General features: G+C 46.1%; 2 protein-coding genes across 4 annotated transcripts in view; both read left to right on the forward strand.

The window, feature by feature from the left end:
- BICRAL (BRD4 interacting chromatin remodeling complex associated protein like) overlaps window positions 1–7,976 on the forward strand; it is a 39,349-nt gene extending 31,373 nt beyond the window's left edge. Inside the window, exon 12 of the mRNA XM_034647997.1 lies at window positions 4,105–7,976. Within this exon, the coding sequence (XP_034503888.1) occupies window positions 4,105–4,892 (788 nt within the window). The 3' untranslated portion in view covers window positions 4,893–7,976. The remainder of the gene's footprint in view (window positions 1–4,104) is intronic.
- A 6,515-nt stretch (window positions 7,977–14,491) lies between these two features.
- On the forward strand, window positions 14,492–19,895 carry RPL7L1 (ribosomal protein L7 like 1). Of its 3 annotated transcripts, none has more exons than XM_011218761.3 (7): window positions 14,492–14,761; window positions 15,388–15,496; window positions 16,172–16,332; window positions 17,394–17,531; window positions 18,515–18,624; window positions 18,821–19,035; window positions 19,474–19,895. In XM_011218761.3, the coding sequence occupies exons 1-6, from the start codon at window positions 14,721–14,723 to the stop codon at window positions 19,027–19,029; spliced, it is 768 nt and encodes a 255-aa protein (XP_011217063.1). In that variant the 5' UTR covers window positions 14,492–14,720; the 3' UTR covers window positions 19,030–19,035; window positions 19,474–19,895. The 3 variants fall into 3 exon arrangements, with proteins under 3 accessions (XP_011217063.1, XP_019649970.1, XP_002914526.2); XM_019794411.2 differs by having other exon boundaries at window positions 14,499–14,761; window positions 16,169–16,332; window positions 19,570–19,895; XM_002914480.4 differs by having other exon boundaries at window positions 14,501–14,761; window positions 16,169–16,332.
- Window positions 19,896–21,347: the final 1,452 nt, after the last annotated feature.

Here is a 21,347-nt window from a genome sequence, read left to right on the forward strand (position 1 = left end):
CAGTGCATGGATACTCTGTGAGAAGGTCCGTAGTCGACGTTCCTTATGTGATTATGTTTCCCCATCATAAACGTAAAAGTCTCACTCCTTCTCTGGTTCTTGAGAACTCAGCTGAAGTCAGAAGCCTTCCCAGAAGCATGTAAGCCTCAGCGAATTATCGAGTTGTCTTACTGTGTGCAAGGCGTCTTAGGGGCCCTGCCCGCAAGCTCATCAATTAAGATGCTCCGTTAAGTCCTTCTCTCTCACCCGCCGGTTTCTCACGGACTGCGCTGAAGGGCAGGAAGACATTCTCCTCCAGCCAAGGCTTTTCTAGCTGGACGAATTAAATTTACATGAGGCGCATTAACAGGAGAGAAAAAAACTTTTATTACATGTGTACAGAGGCCCAGTAACGAAATTGAGACACAAAGAATGACCAAGGCAGGCAGTTTGTGTACTTTTTAGACAAACAATAAATCTATGAGGAATTGATGGGATAAAGAATACTTAACTCTGGGAGCTTCAATTAGAAACAAACTGAGGGCCTCAGGGGGCGGGGGATGGGGGAATGGGATAGACCAGTGATGGGTAGTAAGGAGGGCACGTATTGCATGGTGCACTGGGTGTTATACGCAACTAATGAATCATCGAACTTTACATCGGAAACCGGGGATGTACTGTATGGTGACTAACATAATATAATAAAAAATCATTAAAAGAAAAAAAAAGAAAGGAACTCTAAACAGAATTTGAGCTGGAGTAGTAAATTAGTGAAAAGTAACAAGGGCTCTTCCTACGCCTTCTGGGCCCTGAATTCCCTGTTGCTGGTGATGAGGATGTCTCTCTGTCTCCTCGTACAGGGTGGGCACTTTTCAGGTGGAAGATTTATTTCCTGCTCTCAGGGGGACAGAGGAGGGTCTAAGTGTCCTTCTTGCATGGGCTCGGGGTTTGTTTGTTTGTTTATGTGGTGTGGTTTTTTGGTTTGTTGTGGTTTTTTTTGAGAGAGAGAGAGAGTGTGTGGCTAGAGGGGGCGGCGGGCAGAGGAGAAAGAATCCTAAGCAGGCTCCACGCTCAGCACACCCCAACACATTCTGCCTGTTAAAAATGAATCCTCATGGGGCGCCTGGGTGGCACAGCGGTTAAGCGCCTGCCTTCGGCTCAGGGCGTGATCCCGGCGCTATGGGATCGAGCCCCACATCAGGCTCTTCCGCTATGAGCCTGCTTCTTCCTCTCCCACTCCCCCTGCTTGTGTTCCCTCTCTCACTAGCTGTCTCTATCTGTCGAATAAATAAATAAAATCTTTAAAAATAAAAATAAAAATAAAAATAAAAATGAATCCTCAGGGTGCCTGGGTGGCTCAGTCCTTTGAGCATCTGCCTTCGGCTTGGGGTCATGATCTTGGGGTCCTGGGATCAAGCCCCATATTGACTCCCTGCTCAGCGGGGAATCTGCTTCTCCCTCTCCCTCTGCCCCCGACTCGTGCTTGCTCTCTTTCTCTCAAATAAATAAAGTCTTTAAAAATAAAAAAATAAAAGGGCCGCCTGGGTGGCTTAGTGGGTTAAATATCTGCCTTCAGCTTGGGTCATGATCTCGGGGTCCTAGGATCAAGCCCCACGTCGGGCTCTGCTCAGTGGGGAGTCTGCTTCTCCCTCTCTGTCTGTCCCTTTGCACCCCCCCACACTCATGCTCGTGCACACACTGTCTCTCCAATAAATAAATAAAATCTTTAAAAAATAAATAAAAATTTAAAAATAAAAATAAAATAAAAATTAATCCCCCTGGGGAGGCATCTGGGTGGCTCAGATCGAGCCCTGCATAGGGCTCCCCACTCAGCGGGGAATCTGCTTCTCCCTATGTCCCTTCTCCCACTCGTGCTCTCTCTCTCAAATAAATAAAATCTTTAAAGAAAATAAATAAGTGAATGAAAATGAGTCCTCCTGTGAGCACCTGGGTGGCTCAGTTGATTAAGTGTCCAACTCCTGGTTTGGCGTAGGTCACAATCTCAGGGTGGTTAGATCGAGCCTCAAGTAGGGCTCCCACACTCAGCGGGGAGTCTGCTTGAAGATTTTCTCCCTCTGCTTCTCCCCCCACTTGCTCGATCGCTCTCTATCTTCCTCAAATAAATCTTTCAAAAATAAAAATAGGGGTGCTTGGGTGGTTCAGTCAGTTGAGCATCTGCCTTCTGCTCAGGTCATGATCCCAGGGTCCTGGGATCGAGTTCCGCATGGGGCTCCCTGCTTCGTGGGGCGTCTGCTTCTCCCTCTGACCCTCCCCTGCTCATGCTCTCTCTCTCTCTCAAATAAATAAATAAAAAGCTTTTAAAAAAATCCTCCTTGGGGCGCCTGGGTGGCTCAGTCAGTTGAGCGTCTGTCTTCAGCTCAGGTCATGACCCCAGGGTCCTGGGATCGAGTCCCACGTCAGGCTCCCTGCTCAGCGGGGAGCCTGCTTCTCCGTCTGTCATTCCCCCTGCTTGTGCACTCTCTCTCTCTGACAAATAACTAAAAAAAACTTCAAAAAAAAAATCCTCCTTACTTTTTTCTGGCCTCTAAAATTTTTTAAATCAAATAACAGTATAACAATTCATGGAGTATAAATCTTACCCATACTTGCACCATCCTATAAAAGTTTTTATTTCTCCCAGTTTTCTTCTGGTTCTGATTTCCATTTGCATACATCATTTGTGTATAGTTATAATCATATGCTAGATATGATTTTTGTTATTCTGATTTTCTTCCATTTAACACGTCTGAAGTTCTTATCATTTGCTAGAGTCTAAAATAATATTTCATCAATTTTTAATACATTAATTAACCATTCCCCTACTGTTGTACTATTATTTTCCAGTGGCTTTATTTCCATTCCCCTAACTTCTTTCCTGATTCTTAAATATCAAGATTCTGCCTTACGTTTGGTGTGGCTCATGAAATCCCTAAAGAGAATAAATGATCCTTACACTTATTCAAAAGGGAGAGTCTGAAAGAAATGCTGTGTAGACAGGAGAATCCTCAATCTTTCCAAAAAGGAAGAGAATGATGGAGGATATATTTCTGTCCTTTTTTCCTAGAACCGGCCATCTTCTATTGCCTTATCTTGAATTGGGCTTATGGATAAACCCTCCCACTTTGTCACAGCTCCACAGACACTAGTGTCCCGAGGACACGGATGTGCTCCATCCCCCGTGTATTTGCCTACACAGCCTGTGTTTGTTGAATGGAGTCTTCTTTTTAGATGTCAAGGCTGTGTCCCCTACATCTCACATTTTGTGATTCGGTGAAGAAATTGACATTTCAGCTTTACAGATGTCATCAAAGCCCTATTTCACCTTTTCTGCCCTTCTGTAACAGCGGGCTGCCTCTGTGCCCTCAACCTCCCAGACCCTCCTAACATTTCTCTTGCATCCTGGGCCCCTCAAGCCTGGCGCAGGGCAGTGCTCACTCGCAGACCCGGTTACTCCACACGCCATTGTCCTTCCAAGCAGATACCATTTCGGATGCGTGTTGACCATTTGTTTGTTGCTCCTGGCAAAGTGCAGCTTTATAACGCCTGGTCCCTTCACACGTGTCTACAGGGACACGTGCCATCACCCAAAGACAAGCAGTTGTGTCCACTCCCGCCCCCGCCCTAAAGGCCCTCTGCTCCAAGGGAGAACCCAAGCTGATACTAGCATCGAATTTCTGTTTTCAGACTGTTTCAAAGCAGCCATTAATAAAAAACTAGCTAAAGAGAACACTAAGAGGGGCACCTGGCTGGCCTAGTCGATAGAGCATGCGACTCTTGATCTCAAGGTTGTGGGTTCAAGCCCCAGGTTGGGTGTAGCGATTACCTAAATAAATAAATAAACTTTAAAAAAAGAGAACACTAAGAGATCAAGACAAGTGGAGCTTTTTGCCCACCCGGGTTTCCCATTTGTCACCAAGCGGCTACCTTTTCAAACAGCTTTGACTTTCTTGTCTGGAAGCCACGGCTGCTGTTATGGGAAGCCCCCTCAAGTGTCGCGCCCCTGCACGTTCCTAGACACGCAAGACTGGCTTGCGGGGCTGGGCTGGGCTTGCACCTGACCCACCGGGGGGTCTGCTGTAGCGTCCTTTCGCGTTCACCCAGTGTTCTTTTTGTTCCCATTTCCAGAGGGTTTTCAGGCTGATTTCTGTTGTTCCTTCAAACTTGATAAAGCTGCTCACGAGACGCAGTTTGGCCGCAGTGACCAGCACGGCAGTAAAGCAGCCAGCTCTCTACACCTGACCGCCAAGGCCCAGAGCCGAGACCGAGCCAAACCAGGCCCGGCAGAACCAACGAATCATGACCAATTTCATCTAGTGCCTAATCACATCGTGGTCTCCGCAGAAGGAAACATTTCTAAAAAAACTGAATGCCTCGGCAGAGCACTGAAATTTGACAAGGCGGGCTTAGCTCAGTACCGGAGTGCGTCCGAAGAGAAGAGCAGCCGGAGAGAGTCCGTGAAGGCCAGCGAGTGCTCTCCCGGCCCCGAAGGGCACCGGAAAACCTCATCCCGAGGGGATCATGGTACTGAGAGCAAAGTCTCCAGTATCCTAGTAGATTCTCACTTGGAGATGACGTGTAACAATTCCTTCCAGGACAAAACTCTGAGGAATTCTCCAAAGAATGAAGTTTTACACACAGACATCATGAAAGGGTCGGGCGAGCCCCAGCCAGATCTGCAGCTCGCTAAGAGTTTAGAAACAACGTTTAAGAACATCTTGGAACTTAAAAAGGCCGGGCGGCAGCCCCAGAGTGACCCCACGGTTAGCGGCTCTGTTGAGTTAGATTTCCCCAACTTTTCTCCAATGGCTTCGCAGGAAAACTGCCTGGAAAAGTTCATCCCGGACCACAGTGAAGGCATTGTAGAAACTGACTCCATTTTAGAAGCAGCTGTAAATAGTATCCTAGAGTGTTAATAGCAGCAGCCCTTCCCCACCCCGCCCCGGACAAGTTACATTCTTTCCTGGCAAAAGCAAATGGAAGTGGTCTCCTGTCTCCAGCCTGCTTCATCTTTCATCACAGGTGGTTCTTTCTGATCTCGATCCCATTCTTTGTTTCAGAGCAATACTCGTCGTGGTTACAGGGAGATCCTTTCGCGAAACGAATCCTTGTTAGAAAGCAGTCTGATAGGCCCGACACGTTTCAAGTGTTAGGAAAGTGCTTATACTCATTTCTGTGTTTGTTTACTTGTTTTAATTTAAAACAAAACACCGTATAACTCGCTGAGATCACAGTACACTTGGCCCTGGGTAAAATTCTGACAATCATAAGTCATTTGAAAAGAACAGACTTATTAAAGAAAATCAAACAGGACTGATAGAAGCTACTTTTTAAAGAATACCCCACTGCATCTCCAAATTTTGCTGTTTGGGGTTTGTTGTTGTGGTCGTTGGGGGGGCGGACCGCCGGGTCGCGCCCCCTCAGCCTTCTCAGAGCGGTCAGTTGCCGGCTGCTCTACCAGGGACGCCACAGCCCCCGGAAGCAGCCGGTAGCGCACAAACAGGGCATTTGCAGGGTTTCCTTGCTCATCGTTCAAGTTCAAGTGCTTTTCTGACGCTCCCGGAGCAAAGCCTCATGCTTTTCGGCTGATGCGCATTGAGTTTCATCTAGGGAATGCTCTGTTCTTAGTTGCAACAGCATGGCTTGAGATCATTTCACCAGGCTAAATAAAGGAAAACGGAAACCAGTTAAGTGGCACAGTGTACAGGGGAGGCCGGGATAGAGCCTTGAGGAATACAATATGTATATATGTAAAAGCATATATATGTGAACTATTGAGAAAAAAAAACCAAGCGTTTTGCATTTTCTAATTGGATATAGTCAACATATGCTGTATGTTTTTGTTTGTTGCTGGGTTTCCTTTCATTTAATCTCTCCACCCCCTCTCCCACAAATAGGCAAGCGTCCAAAGCACTTTCGTTTGAAAACTATGTTGTAATTTTTCAGTTTAAACTTTAAGGGGACTTTGGCCTTGTTTTTGCTTCTTGTCTGAGAACAGTAGTCACCCCCCCACCCCGGCAGCAATCATTACCAAAACACAGACAAACCAAAGTAACCAGCCAGCCCTCCCACTGAAAGAAAAGATCTGAGACACGGGATTCCCACTTGAGAGCCAAAGGACATTGCCCTGTCGTGGTCTGTGTGCGGCCCGTGTTCATATTAGTGAACATGACTTATTGCTTTATTTATTTATATTTCTTTTCAGGGAGATTTCCCCGGTTTCCTTCCTTGTGTTCCTGTCCCAGGTCATCCCATCTCTGCTCTTCCCTTCATCCTCAGTGTCATTATAGCCAGCCAGTCTTTCCCATCGTTGGGAAGGCGACATAACGGTATTTCATACCCGCCCTCCCCCACATGTGCGTGCTTGTACCTGAGCTGTTCAGATCCAGAGGCCACTCTGGTGACAGCATGGACACACCCACTCTTCCTCCCAAGTGTGCGCACTCTCTCATTTATTCTGTTGATCTCTCTGGCTTTAGAGGTGCGCCCACTCATCTCCACTCTCACACAGTGCCAGCATCTGTTTCTGGCTGTTGCCAGAACGGGGATGGACCCCCATTGTCATTATGTTGGGCGCTTCTTCTCCAGATTGGCCTGTGATGGAAAGGAAGGTTTCTGATTATTCAAAACACAGCAACAGAAGACCCAGTCTCTCCCTGTCCCTCTCTGTCCCCGCACTGCCCTTGAAGGAGCCCCCTCAGACAGCCAGTCTTCATAAAAGCAAAGTACCTTCTCCCTACCCCCGGGCCCAGCCCGGCCAATAGAACTTGGAAAATCTGGGCCATTTTAGGGTTCCCATTTTTTCCTTATTTGTGCCAATGTCCAAGTTGCAGATTTCCCCTTTTTCCTGTATTGTAACATATTAGAAGATAAGTTGGTATTGCCAGTTGGAACTTTCTGTTTGGGCAGCCCTGGGGTAACACCCTGCCCTGAACCCTGTGATTTCATAGGCTCTTCTCTTAGGACTCATGGTCCCCTCATTCCTAGCAAGACTTAAAGATGGTCCCTCCTAATCAAATTCTTCTCATTGTGGAACCCTCTACCTGGAAGCCTTCATGTAGGCTACGAATGGGTTACATTAATTACTGCCAATCAGTGGAACTCTTAAGAAAAAGATAAACTTCATGTACATTTGTCACCTCCCTTTCTTCCCTCTCCTGCCCTGCTGCCCCAACCCCCGCCTTTCTAAACACCATCTCAAAGGGTCTTTTCAGCCCTGAAACTTGTCTAGCAAACTGAGAGCCTAATTTACCAAAATGAAACTTGTAAATTCCTGTGTCTTTGTATGTAAGTTTACTTTCTATGGAGGAAAGATTCTAGATAATGACAGATGAAAATTACGAAATGTATTTTACTCCTGTGATTAGGTTAAGCGCACATGGGTCCTAACTCGCATGTCGAGCCCCCTCTGGCGAAGGGTAAGAGAGCTCCACCTTGGACGGCCAGCTTCAGTTGTTCAGGTTCACTAGTCAAGGTTACGTTTTAGAACTACTTGTACTCAGTAACAAAAATCACTTACTTCCCTTTTTTTTTTCTGTTGTTGTGAAAACGTGTGTATTTGTTATTAAGCATTTGATTTTCTGTGTCCTTAAGTACTGCCTAAAGATAAAGCAAATTTTAAACTGGCAATTACGAAAAAGAACTATTTTAGCTCTGAAGAATTGAGTAGATTTTGTTAGATTAGGGAGGCCTTACAGACTGACTTGACTTACAGAGGACGCGTCACTCACTGTCAGCGTGGTGTGGGCTTTATTTGCTTAAATACCTTCATTTGTATAGTACGTCTCACTTGAAATTGCTTTGTATACATTTTGTAAAAATATTTATAAAATGTTTTGTAAAAAAAAGTATAACAAATTGCAGTTTATTTTGTTATGTTGGATAAATACTGTTAAAAGAAACCAGTCAGTAATTATATTGTTAATCCATGGTTAGGAAATGTTTAGTTGGAGATTACGAAATGAAACAACCATTGCAATACAGCCAAAGATTTGGGAAAATGTGCAACTGTGATTGTCTTGATTTTGCAAATAGGAATGGCTCTTTCCCCAGAAGAAAGGGGTAAGTAAGTGTTCAGTGGGAGTTCAACCGAAATAGATTTACCATTCCCTAACAGGAGCCGAGCTAGTGAGGGAATAGGATTGTAATTGATCGGCCTTTCCGAATGATTTCAAATTCAACAGGGTGGGTCGGTGAGAAAGTTTAGTCACGTACGTCTCTGGCCTCCATCCTGACTCTTGTCACATGGGTCCTTAACTGAGGAAGGAAAAATGGGGTCATTTGAGAAGTTACATAAATGAGACTCAATCTGCAGGAGGTTTTCTTCAATATATTTATTTTGTTTCAGTTAAGGACGAGAAGGCTAAGGGATAGGGACAGAAAACTATTTTACACAAGACTTATGCCAGAATTAACATGCTTCTCTCTGGATTCACACATTTGAGCCGTTGAGAAATACCTCTGTAACCTTATCTGTAAAATCAGCCCCCTGAGGCCCTCCTGAGTTCCTGCCCTCATAAGTGGGACTCTGTCCCAGTTGTTAGGGAAACTACCATAGGGTGAAATGTATTTCTGGGGGTGAAGGTAGAAGGCTCCTTAAATTTTTCTTTGGGGCCTAGGATTTACACTAACTTTCCTTATGGTTTAGTTATGCTGCCCTCACACACACACACACACACACACACCCTTAAAGCAGCAGCAGTTAGGAAATCAGGATTCTGCAGTAATCATATAAACAGGAAGTTGTTCTGTAACTAACAGCAGTCGGAGTCATTACTGCTAGAATAGTTACATCAGTCGATGGATCCCTTAATGTCTTTTGCCGTGTTGCCCCGATGGTCAAGATTCTCTTGCTAAGGACAAACGTGTACCCAACATGACCTTCCTTACCCCCTTCAGGCCATTTGCAATGGGAGTGCCCCACGAATGAAGAAGGAAGGATGATTTGGCTGCTTGATTAGGACCAGTGTCTGTTCCCCAGGGCCATGCCCAGAGGAAAAACCAGGCATCGTCTCTAAGGATGGTTAAAGCCCTCAGTCCTATGTATTGGGGGGGGGGGTGTTCCAGGAAGGGGGCCAGTGGATTATTTGGGGGCAAAGAGAAGAGAAAAGAAAGAAACCACAGTCTGGGGGCGCTGAGACACCATCGCTCAGGCAGGATGGCTGTGCTGTCCTCCAGGGGCTAGCTGGTTGCAGGCTCTGACTTTCAGCCTTGTGTATGTTCTCCGAGACGGAGGGAGAGTCCTGGGTGTCCAGCTGCAGGTGGAGAGCATCAGCCGCCATACGTAGCTTGAGCACTTGACAGGCACCGTGCTAGGCACTAGGGACACATGGATAATTCAGGTCTGACTTCTGCTTGCGAGGAGCTCACAGTTTAGAGAGGGAACAAGCACACGAATAATTGCATTACATTTGGGAATTGACTGGAGTTCAGGAGAGAAGGCAGTAGGGCTAAAATTCTTCCCAGCCTATCACTTCGGTAGAGTTGCAGTCTGTATCCAGTGTCCTGCTTCTTGGTACATCCTGAGTTACATTTGAGAAAAATGCACGATACTTTGTGCAGGAATAAAGGTAAAGGCATTTTGTTACTGCGGTGTTAAATATAGGGAGAAATCTGGTTCACACAAATGGCAGGAGCACCTTTGTAGTCTCGAGTGGATTCTGTAATATGGATGGCCTGTATCTATGTTGCTGCCCGTAAAAGGCCTTGAAGCCCTAATCTACATTTCCCATGGGCATGTGCTGGAGCCTGGCCTTTGAACACACTTGCAGAGGCAAGAAGATCCTCAGGGGGAAAATCAGTTCTGTGAGGGTCCAGGGAAACAGTACAACAGGACGGGCAGAAGTGCCTCTGGCCCCGGAACCTAGAAATGGGTCTAGGGCCTTGTCTAACACGTAATTAGAGATCTTAGTTTAAGTTCCTCTGAGCCTCGACTTCCTTGCCTATAAACTAGGAAGATTTGTCCCGGCCCCCACTCCTTAAGGTGTAAAATGAGGTGTTACTAAAGTGTGGAAGGTAGAAGTTAAGGGCCATTATCCCTGAAATAATTCAGGGGAGGTTTGAGTTTTTCTGTTTTGCCTTTGGTCATACCTCGCGCACACAGTCTGCTTCCTACTCTAGCTTTCCTGGGCCGAACCTGGCCGCTCAAAAGGCTGCTGCCCTTCACAGGTTCTCTCCTTTTTCCTTCACACTTCTGCCCCCGTCTGCTTGCCTTTCATCAGGATCAAAAGCTGTTGGCCATGCTGTCTTCCCCAACTCTAGGCTCAGCTGGCTGCTCTCACCCTAACCTCTTTCCCTCCTCATTCCTCCTAACCCCGTGTCACTCTCTGAGGAAGCAACAAGGAAAACGAAACAAAACGAAGTCAGCTTCGAGAAGGCTCATTGGACAAGAAAGAAGTTTGGGGCTGATGGGAAATTGCAGATGGAGCCCCCTTTTGGGTGCGGTGGGTGTGGTGGTTTTACCTCACTGAGAAGGCACTGCTTGATTATCTCTTAAATGATTCCAAATAATCCCAAAGTGCAGACAAGACAGAAGTAATCTGTGGTGGAATATGCTAGGAAAGGAACCCTGGAGTCAAGCCAGAGAGCCAGAAAATGTCCTGAAAGGACTCTTAAAAAAAGAGAGTCAAGTGGTATCTAAAACAGACAAATCAAAATAATAAGTAAGTAAATAAATAAAACAAGCAAATCACAAGAACCTAATTCCCTAGACAGTTGTTTTTTTTAAGATTTTATTTATTTATTTGACAGACTGAANACAGACAAATCAAAATAATAAGTAAGTAAATAAATAAAACAAGCAAATCACAAGAACCTAATTCCCTAGACAGTTGTTTTTTTTAAGATTTTATTTATTTATTTGACAGACTGAGAGAAAGGGAGCACAAGCAGGGGGAGTGGGAGAGGAAGAAGCAGGCTCATAGCAGAGGGCCCTGATGTGGGGCTCGATCCCAGGACCCTGGGATCATGACCTGAGCTGAAGGCAGACACTTAATGACTGAACTACCCAGGTGCCCCACCTAGACAGTGTTTTCTTTCTTTCTTTTTTTATTTTATTTTGCTTACTTGTGAGACAGAGCAAGAGACCACAAGCAGGGGGAACAGCAGAGGGAGAGGGAGAAGCAGACTCCCCGCTGAACAGAGAGCCAGACTGGGGCCTCAATCCCAGGACCCTGAGATCCTGGCCTGAGCCTAAGGCAGATGCTTAACCAACTGAGCCACCCAGGTGCCCTGTTTTTTTTTCTTAAACCAATACACATGGAATAAATGAAAACCATAGCACAAAATGTAAGTCTTCCTATTTCAGGCCCCATTCCCATTTCCCAAAAATAACCCCCATCAACACTTTCTTGTATATACTGCCAAAATTGTTACATACAAATACATCTATAGCCAAAAAACAAAAACCACAAAACAACAAGGGACCACTCTCTTACACCCTAGTCTGTATCTTGCTTTTTCAAATGTAACCAAATATCTGAGAGTATTCTTTGGTTGCAAGAAACCGATCTCCTTGGTTAACCAGCATAATGGAGTTTTATAGGAAAGATAAGGATTGACCAGAGAGGAACTTCCTGTCTTCCCCAGACAGGAACAAGGAAACTCCAGGTTTTCGTAGGTAGAAATTCTTAAAAGACTTGCCCCAAACCTCCTTTGTTTCTTCCATCGTCACCCTGCTCAAGATTCAAAACCCAGAGGGGAGAAGTTTTTTGGTTTTTGTTTTTTAAGATTATTTATTTATTAGAGAGAGGGAGGGGGAGAGAGCTTGAGCAGCGGCAGGAGCAGAGGGAGAGGAGAGAATCTCCAGCAGGCTCCCTGCTGAGTGTGGAGCCAACTCGGGCTCAATCTCACCACCCTGAGATCGTGACCTGAGCTGAAACCAAGAGTCAGACGTATAACTGACTGAGCCATCCAGGCCCCCTCCCCCCGCCCAGAAGAGAGAAGTTTATAGCATTTCATGCCTCCTCCTACTGGGGAGATGGAAGGAGTTGAAAAGATCTTCCAGAAACCCCTTCAACTTATGTATTGGGAGGACAAACATTTAGATTTGACACCCCACTCCACTCCACAATTGTACACGAGGAAGGAGACCAGTCCACAAGAGAAATAAGATACTGTTAGGAAGTGGAAATGGAGATCAGCAGGCCAAAAAATGAAAAACACCATTAAGATTTTGGGACGTGAAGATCTACCTCATTGCATATAATTGTATAGTCTTCCATAATTTATTTAATCATTCCCTCTAGATGGACAACTAAAGCAGTCAAGAAAAGAGGCCTATGACAAGAGGCTAAAAAGAATAAGATTCTTGGGGCACCTGGGTGGCTCAGTCGGTTAAGCGTCCAACTTAGTTTCAGCTCAAGTCATGCTCTCAAGTGAGATCAAGCCTGCGTGAGGCTCTGCACTCAGCGGGGAGTCTGCTTGAGATTCTCTGCCTCTCCCCCTCCCCCCACTCTCTCTCCCTCTCTCTAAAATAAATAAAATCTTAAAAAAAAAAAAAAAAGCGGGGCACCTGGGTGGCTCAGTCAATTGAGCATCTGACTTGACCCCAGCTCAGGTCGTGATAGCAGGGTTGTGGGATGGAGCCCCGTGTGGGGCTCAGCCCTCAGCGCAGAGTCGGCTTGTCCCTCTCCCTCTCCTCCTCCCCCTGCCCTTGCGCATGCACTAAATAAATAAAATCTTTAAAAAAAAAAAAAAAAGATTCTTGAGGCCGTAAACAGTTATTCCTCATACTCACTACCCTCACTTTGAAATAAAGTCTTGTATCTTGCCTAGTGTGGAGCATATGGTCAATGCTCAGTAAACATGTATTAAGTTGGTGAATAATTTGGGGTTGAAGATGTCTGGATGTCTTTTCCTCTGGATCTTTGTGGAACGAGGGCTTAGGCACTGAGAATAAGTACTGTCCTAGCACCATCTGCTGGCATTGGAAAACCTTTCTTGAATCATGGCCTCCAACTCCCTTTCAGCCAGTATTGTTAATAGCCCTGAAATTCCTCTTCTTAAGACCTTCAGTACCGCAGAACTTACCTTTTATCTGTACATAGAAACACTTATAAAATAGTGACTTATTTTTGTTCCTTGTTTACTATCTAATAAATGTTTTACACTTTGGTGATCTTCGTTTTTGCCTTTTTACAAAGTAAGACACATGTGAGATGCTAAGTGAATGAGAAGGAGCCTCACACCGTCTTTGACTCCAAAAACTGTGTTGTCCTTCGACATTTGTTCCTCAGTAATGAGCTCTGTGTATGGCACTATCTTTCTGGTGGAACTAGTTACATAGCACATTCCAATATGATGCTTTGAGCTTAGTTAAAAAGCCCTGCAGGTGCCCACTATTGGGGCAGGAGCCGTAGAAGAAAAAGAAGTGTAAGTTCCCTGCAGAGCACCCAATCTAATCAGGGAAGCAGTAAGTCAAACAGTATAGGATAAAGTCTGTGGTGATGCCTGTACGTGCCCAGCGCCGGGTAATGACATTGGGATACATACTGTGCTAGACATCCAATGCCTGGAGATATTTTTGTTTGTCACATTTGGGGTGGGGGCGCTACTGGCATGTAGTTGGCAGAAGCCTGGGATGCTGCTAAACATCCCAGGATGCACGGGACGACCCTCCATAACAAAGAACTACCAGGCCCAAAAAAGCCAATAGTGCCGAGATTGAGAAGCCCGCACTAGACCTTTAGCAACTGCCATGAGTGAGGCAGGCATGATCCCTGCCCTCCTAGTATCATGGAGAAATGTTATGAATATAATGTGTTGACGGAATTCAGAGAAAGGAAAGAGACTACTCTAGAGTCTTGCTAGTTCAGTCCATAGACCTGAAGGATGGCATCACTTTGAAGCATGCAAAAAAAGCGGAATATCAACCCCTCCCCCATCCCACGGAAGGAAAATCTGCATTTTAACAAGACTGCATATTAGTGCTGGAGACAGCGCTGCACTGGAGGTTTCCAGAACACAGGACGTGGGTTATTTTTCATTGTTTTATGAAGACCAGGAAAGAAGGAAGCAAATTCCAGGTGGTGAGAGCTATATGAGGGAAGATTCTGAGATGGCGAGGAGGAATTTCTAGTTTTCCATCCAGCACTCATAACTAACATAGTGTCGCCCCCTTACAGTAAGACATTGTGCTAAGCGCTTTATTTGGGGTATTTCACGTAATCTTCGTAACGCTACTGGGTAGGTCCATTTGAGGGGTAAAGCAAACCAAGGTACAGAGGAGATAAAAAAACTGGGACCTACTGACGGCGCCGGGCAGATGGAATCGAAGCTGCATTCTCTCCCACCCGAAGTCCTCCAGAAACACTTCCACCCACACGTGAGAGCCGAAGTCACGGCCCCAGCTCTCTCCACCCAGCAAAAAGCCAACAAGCCAGCCAGCCCACCTTCCCGGACTCGCGCCGCGAAAGGGAGCCGGAGGAGCGGCCCACCCTCTACACCGGAAGTCGTAGTGCAAAGTGGGAAGCGTCTTTGTTTATTAGCCCGGCCACCGGCATTAAACGAATATAGCGTAAAGGAAGACGGCGGGATTTTGAAGATGACACAGACCCTAAAGTGCTTGGAAGCAGTGCGAAGAAAGTTTTGTGCAACATTCGGCAGGCATCTGTGTTAGCAAGACCTCAGCCGTTCACTGCAGCTCCCTGGCTGCCGGGGTGGTACGACCCGGAGCTAGAAGACACATCTCTATGGTCAAGTGAATATAGAGCGGTCCTCTCTTCCCCCACGTGGTGGGGCTGCGCATGAGCAGTAGCCGCAGCTTCGGAAACATGGCGGAGCAAGAGTGAGTGTCTGGGCGTTGAATCTCTCGAGTGGGGTCTTGAGCATCTGGTGCCATCCACGGTGTTTATTTTTCGGCGGCGGAAAATAAGGCTACTTGTGGACTTATGGAAGAGGAGAGAAAAGACTCCAGATTACAGAGGGTGGGATGAGGAGGAAGGAGCCGTAGGGTTCCGGCTGACGGTCAGACGGAGGGAGCCGCCGTCAAGTTCGGGTTATCTCGAGCGGCGAGGATTGAGTTTCTGGCGGTGGGCTGAAGAGTGCCAGTCTTGGGTTCACTGAGCCTGACTTAAGTATTACTCCTGTCGATGGGTCTGCACCCGTCCCAACCGCACGGGGTTTTACTAGAATCACGTAGCTGCTAGTGTTTTTAAAAGGCTGTGGCAGTAAAAGCCCCATGGAGGCATACGAGGGCCACGGGCCAAGGGGTTCATGACTTTTTACTGCTTTAGGAAAGAGTGAACGTTAAGGGGTCCATTTTGAGGACTGAAGTCAGAAACCACAGGTTTCAAGGAAGTCTGTCTTTAGGAGTTTGAAGAGTGATGTTTCTCGAAGCCCAAAAGGTGGTTTAGAAATTCATTGAGATTTGTTTTTTTAAACACTATCGCTGATTCCAATTCTCTGTATCAGGCAAAGAAAAAAGATTCCATTGGTTCCAGAAAATCTCCTGAAAAAAAGGAAGGCCTATCAGGCCCTTAAAGCCACTCAAGCAAAGCAGGCACTTTTGGACAAGAAGGAGGTAATGATGGGGAACCAGAAGAAGGGACTTAGAATGTGTATTTGGTGAGTTATATCTAGCATATGTTGAACTAGATTTGGTATCAACAGTCCTTTCCCCATCGATTCCAACAGGTATAGGGTTCATGTGTTCATTTAACAGTTATTTATCAAACGCTTTCTGCAGGTAAAATACTGAAGTGTAGAGTTTGTAAAGGAAAAAGTGGAGTAGAGATTGTACTATTTAGGTTCATACCAAGTGATTTGATAGACCAAACTTGCTTGTGTACCTGGAAGAAAACATTTTTTTTTTAATGCACCAGTTTTTGCTATTTGCTAAACATTTTTGAAAAATACATATTTCGGAGTCAGAAAAACGAAACAAGCTGATGCTTATTCTGTACTTTATGATACTTAACCACAGTGTTAGGTTCCATAAACGTGTGTTGGTAAACATTGGCTAACAGCGTGTAAAACTAACTTGTTTATTCATCAGAGGCTTTTCCTAGTAGTTTCTGAGTTTTCACCACTCGACCTTTACTTGGGTGTCTCATTTTTCCCTTATATAGAAGATGTGCTTCCGTTTGCGGAACCCAGTGGGAAATACACTTAATCGATAGTGACTAATGAATTACTGTTGTAGAAATAAAAAGTAGAGGCGCAAAATGGTGACGATGGTCTGCCTTCTCTGTAGCAGAAGAAAGGAAAACAGCTCAAGTTTAAGCGACTGGAATGGTTCCTACATGATTCCTGGCGGCAGCAGCGCGACAGGGTGCGCCTCAGACGACTGGAAGTGAAACCTCATGGCCTGGAAGTGCCAGATAAACATTCCTTGGCCTTTGTTGTCCGCATCCAAAGGTAGGGAGCTTGCCGGATTCCATAGGCTGGATCAGACTATTGGTTGAGCTTTAGACCCCTTCCTAGGGAGATGAACTACAGTAGGCTTTAAGCCACTAAGGCAAGTTGTGCTGGGAATTCAGGGCTGAGCACCACATAGTTTTCGTTCTCAAGGTTAAGGAGGCTGACCTTATACATGAAAATGTACCCTGTGCTCTGTGAGGGTCCACTGCTGCTGGGGCATTACTGGTTCAGGACATGCTCTAAAGCAGAAACTTAAAGCTGAGACCCGCACACATGGTAGGAATTCATGAGCATTAGGGGAAGGCTTTCCAGGCATGAGAGAGCAGAGAGCTGGGGGGCTCAATCCCAGGACTCTGGGATCATGACCTGAGTCGAAGGTAGACACTTAACCAACTGAGGTGCCCCTCAAGGAGTCTTTCTAGGAACTGAACCAAGGTCAAGTAGGTGGAGCATATTCAGTGCTGGAGAGAGTTTATAAAGCTTTTTCTTCCTTTAGTTGTACTTCACCTGGTCTCCCTGCATGCACAGCTGCCTCTTCCTGTTTCCTGCACCCAGTCACCCAAACCAGAAACCCATGGGCTTTAAATATTTTTGAGCCCTCGTTATTAACCTTCCTACCACTTCCCATAATCTCTTTCCTGGACTAGCGCATTAGCTTTCCCACTGCTTTCCCTGCCTCTGGTGTCACACTTCCACGTCTGTCCTATATGCTCTTGCTGAGTGTCAAAAAGAAAGTGGATTGTGTCGCCTTTACCTAAAATCTTTCCTGCTTTTACTGCCCACAGACGCAAGTACAGCTGCTTTTGCTTGATATGCACAGCCTTACAAACACATTCACACACACACCCCCAAACCTATGCACAGAATCAAGGCCCGTCTCTATTCCTGTAGCACCGCAGGCATTGCTCCACGTCAGTCTGTTCATACAGCTGCCACCTCCTGGCCTCACACATCCGTGTCTTGCTCTCTGGATGCCCTGTAGTGGCAGACGTGTCGTAGGTGCTTGCTGGACTGACATACACTGACTAAAACCTCCCCTTCTCTCCCGTTCATTTCAGGATTAATGGGGTGAGTTCACTGGTGCAGAGGACCATTGCAAGGCTTCGCCTGAAGAAGATTTTCAGTGGTGTCTTTTTCAGAGTAACCCCGCAGACCATAAAAACGCTGCGTGTCGTGGAACCTTATGTGACCTGGGGGTGAGTAAGTTTGTGTGTGTGTGTGTGTGTGTGTGTGTGTGTGTGTGTGTGTGGATTCATATCAGATTGTATTAGAGCGTGATGAGAACATGAGGATGCACAGGGTGGTACTCTCCAAGGAAACGAGCTTGCGTTGCTGTGTTGAAGAAACTCTTTGCTGTGACCACAGTCACCAGCAGGCAGCTGTAGAGCCCGGGCACACGGGGCAGGTAGAGCAGGGGGTGTCCGTGCTGCTGCTGACGTACCACGAACAGTACCCCGCCGGGCTTGTTCCCTTGCACGCTAAGGCTGAGAAAGGGGTAGAAGAGAAATTAATTCTCGGAGTCTTGAAGCAGAGCTGGGGGCCGTGCTTGCGTAAGAGTAGTGTGCCTTCAAACATGAAAACCCAGTAGAGGCCGGGATTTCATTCAGACTCTGGCACCATCTTGAGTAGAGGGTCGTACAAGGCCAGAGTCCTGAACTGTAAGTCAGCATTTGTTGTATTTTTGCCTGGGAAAGTAAAATTTTTTTTGCATGGTGAATGTTTATATCCATGCATTTTCATTTCTTTCTTTCTTTCTTTTTCTTTTTTTTTTTTTTTTTAAGATTTTATTTATTTATTTGACACAGAGCCAGGGAGAGAGGCAACTCCAGCAGGGGGAGTGGGAGAAGGAGAAGCAGGCTTCCTGCTGAGCAGGGAGCCCTGATGGGGGGCTCGATCCCAGGACGCTGGGATCATGACCTGAGCCGAAGGCAGACACTTAACGACTGAGCCACCCAGGCGCCCCATATTTTAATTTCTGATTCTACAGTCAGGGCCACTCTGGTTTTCTACTCCTTTCACATGTGTACTTCCAAGCATCCCGGCTGCAGCATGATTGCAGGAGATTTCTTGGTGGGAAGAAGGGGTAGTGGGAGAATGTCCTAGCCAGGCTGCAGGACTGAGTGGCCAGTGTCATGCAGTGTGCCAGGGGCTGATAAGGCTGTACTTTATTTGGCCATAGATTTCCAAATCTGAAGTCTGTCCGGGAACTCATCTTGAAACGTGGACAAGCCAAGGTCAAGAATAAAACCATCCCTTTGACAGACAACACAGTGATTGAGGAGTACCTGGGTGAGTGGTGCACCTTAGGGGTCAGTTGGGGCAGAAAGTGAGGATCTCTGGTGGTCTTGATGTGGGATCTAGGTCATATTCTTTTTCTTGGAGTCCCAAGAACCTACCAGAGTGCCCAGCTCTGGCATGTTAGAGCCTGATAGTTTATACTGGGCCAAATGTTGATTGAAGGAATCTGTACCCTCATGTTTCCCAGGGAAGTATGGTGTTATTTGCTTGGAAGACCTCATTCATGAAATTGCCTTTCCGGGGAAGAATTTCCAGGAGATCTCTGCGTTCTTACGTCCTTTCCATCTCTCAGTGGCCCGTCATGCTACCAAGAATAGAGTGGGCTTCCTGAAGGAGGTGGGCTTACCTGGCTATCGAGGTGAAGGCATCAATCAGCTCATTCGGCAGCTGAATTAAACCCAGGTGAGGCTGGAAACTGCCCTTGGGCTGACTTGTGATCAGCCATGCCTTGCCAGTTAAAAATCCTTTTGCATTTACCAGTATCTGAGAGTAACTCTGGTACTGGGGGGAAAGAAGAGAGGGTAGCTACAGGCCTAACAGATAAAAATGTGCTTGGGACGGTGAATGCCTGGTTACGACATGGGGCTGTGTGTATTCCAACAGTTACAGGCTAGAAAATGTTGAGTAGCAAAAAAAAAAAAAAAAAAAAAATCTGTATTGCTGTGGTCATTTACCTAGAAATGGGGAGAGAATATTAAAAACCAATTTCAAAAAGGACGTGAAGATCTAGACCATCTATTTTGTTGAAAGTATCTTAACTTTTTGAAATTGCTTATTATTAATTTGAGGTGCCACCTTTCATTAAACTTTTGTTAATGAAGTTGTGTTTTTCTTCCTCAGAATATCTGAAAGCACAGCGCATTGGTGGCATGTGTTTTGTCTTTTGGAATTGTTACTGGTATCTTCAAAGAAGATTATTTTCTTTTACATCTTCAGAAACTGGAGGGAGGGTCAAGGAAAAGATGATGGTGCTCCTGGCAGGCACTTGTCATCACAGCCCAGTTCCACGGGAAAGTTCCAGTGTGTTTTCCACGTTGGCTGCCCCCGCCACCTCTGAACTCAGCAGAGGATTCCTGCCACGGAAGAGGGAGTCCTGCTATGTCACATCTTCTATCCTGGAATTTAAAGGTGGTGAACAAATGCCCAAGCATGAATACAAGACAGCAGTGGACCAAGCTCAGGGATGTACTTGAATCTGGGGGTTCCTGGGGCCTTGTTTTGGTAGGAACTTGAAATACAATTACAAAGAGTCCATGTTCTCACTCTTGGTGACAAGTTCTCAGACTCGGCTGGCCCGGAGGTGTATCTGGTGCCTTCCTTAGCCTAGCCTGCGATTGGCTTAGTCCTTTTCTTTAGCTGGGGATCTTAACCTATCCTTGGGTCTGTGAGAAGGGACGGACCTTTTCCCAGGAAAATACTTAACACTCAGATTTTTGCTTAGACATTTCTATGTTCATAGACTCTTCTTAGGGTTCCATGCACCTTATGTGAGGAAGTCCTGCACTACCTGCATCAGTCACCTGGGCCCAGACCTTGTTAGTCTGCTCTGGTCCCATGTCCTGCGGAAGACCAAAGCTTACCAAGATAGCTTTTCCCCTCGGAGCCAATTGGGTGTTTCCTGTTAAGAACAGAGTGGTAGATTCCTGAGCGTCCCCCCCCCCCAATCTACCTCCAGGAAATACCCACCATTTCTTTCTGCTGGGCTTCAGGATGGGGTTTTCTTGGTTTGGCATGGATGAAAGTAGTACTATTAGGTCTTTAGGCTCCAGGCAGGCTTAATTGGACCCTCTCCTTGCACAGCCTGGAGTTCCCCCTGCTGGTAATGGTGTAGTAGGCCCAACACTGGTGCTTCCAGGGACCTGAGACCTAAAGGGGGGTCTGATCCTGCCTGTGTTTATCATCTGTGTCCCCCTCCTCGGTGGGCCTTCCTCTGCTCCTGTCACTTCGTTGCCTCAGTTGCCGTCTGAGTAGTTGGTGAGGACGTGCCAGGTATAGGTTAAGACTTGAAAACATGCTTAACCGTTGTGCGCCCTGGTCCCGTAAGATAGCTTTGCTGCGCTTTTGGCTCATGGGGCGCTCAGACATAGCTGTGAGGCTGGGTTAGGAGGAGAACAATGCCTCAAAATGTGCCAGGTTATGAGGTAATTAATTAGGTGGGCTGGCTCAAGAGTTAACCTGCCAGGAATAGATGTTAGAGCTTACATTTCTACTTTAAAGCATTGTGAAATCAAATTATTTTAAAGTGACGTATCAAAAAGCCATGGGAAAAGAGCATTTGTGAGTGTGGAAGCCCAGGGTTTCTGTCCCAGATCTGTTTTATGCTAAATACAAGAATAATGTTTCCATTCTTCCCTGCAAAGTGGGGCTATCTAGTCCAACATGTCAGCCTCACTCAACACAGTTCAAAGGATTAAGCAAAAGAATCGTTTTTAACTTAGAATTTTATGGAAATAAGTTATAAAAATTAATGTTCTGCTGTATCGTGTACCATGATGTATCATTCCCTAAACAAGTTGTGGAACCATCATCATTTCTGGGAGAAACGAGCCCTGTCATATGATCTGTAGATCGTGTGTTTATGTGAATTGTTCATGGCCACCAGTGTATATTCCTGTCAACATGTACCATCTATGTATGTGGAAAACAGAAACCTCAGTTTCAGGAAGCAAGAGCAGGGGCAGTGAGCCACGTGGCCTATTTAAAGAGTCCAAGTT

The sequence above is a fragment of the Ailuropoda melanoleuca genome, chromosome 19, assembly GCF_002007445.2.
Source record: "Ailuropoda melanoleuca isolate Jingjing chromosome 19, ASM200744v2, whole genome shotgun sequence".
NCBI classification, from domain to species: Eukaryota; Metazoa; Chordata; class Mammalia; order Carnivora; family Ursidae; genus Ailuropoda; species Ailuropoda melanoleuca.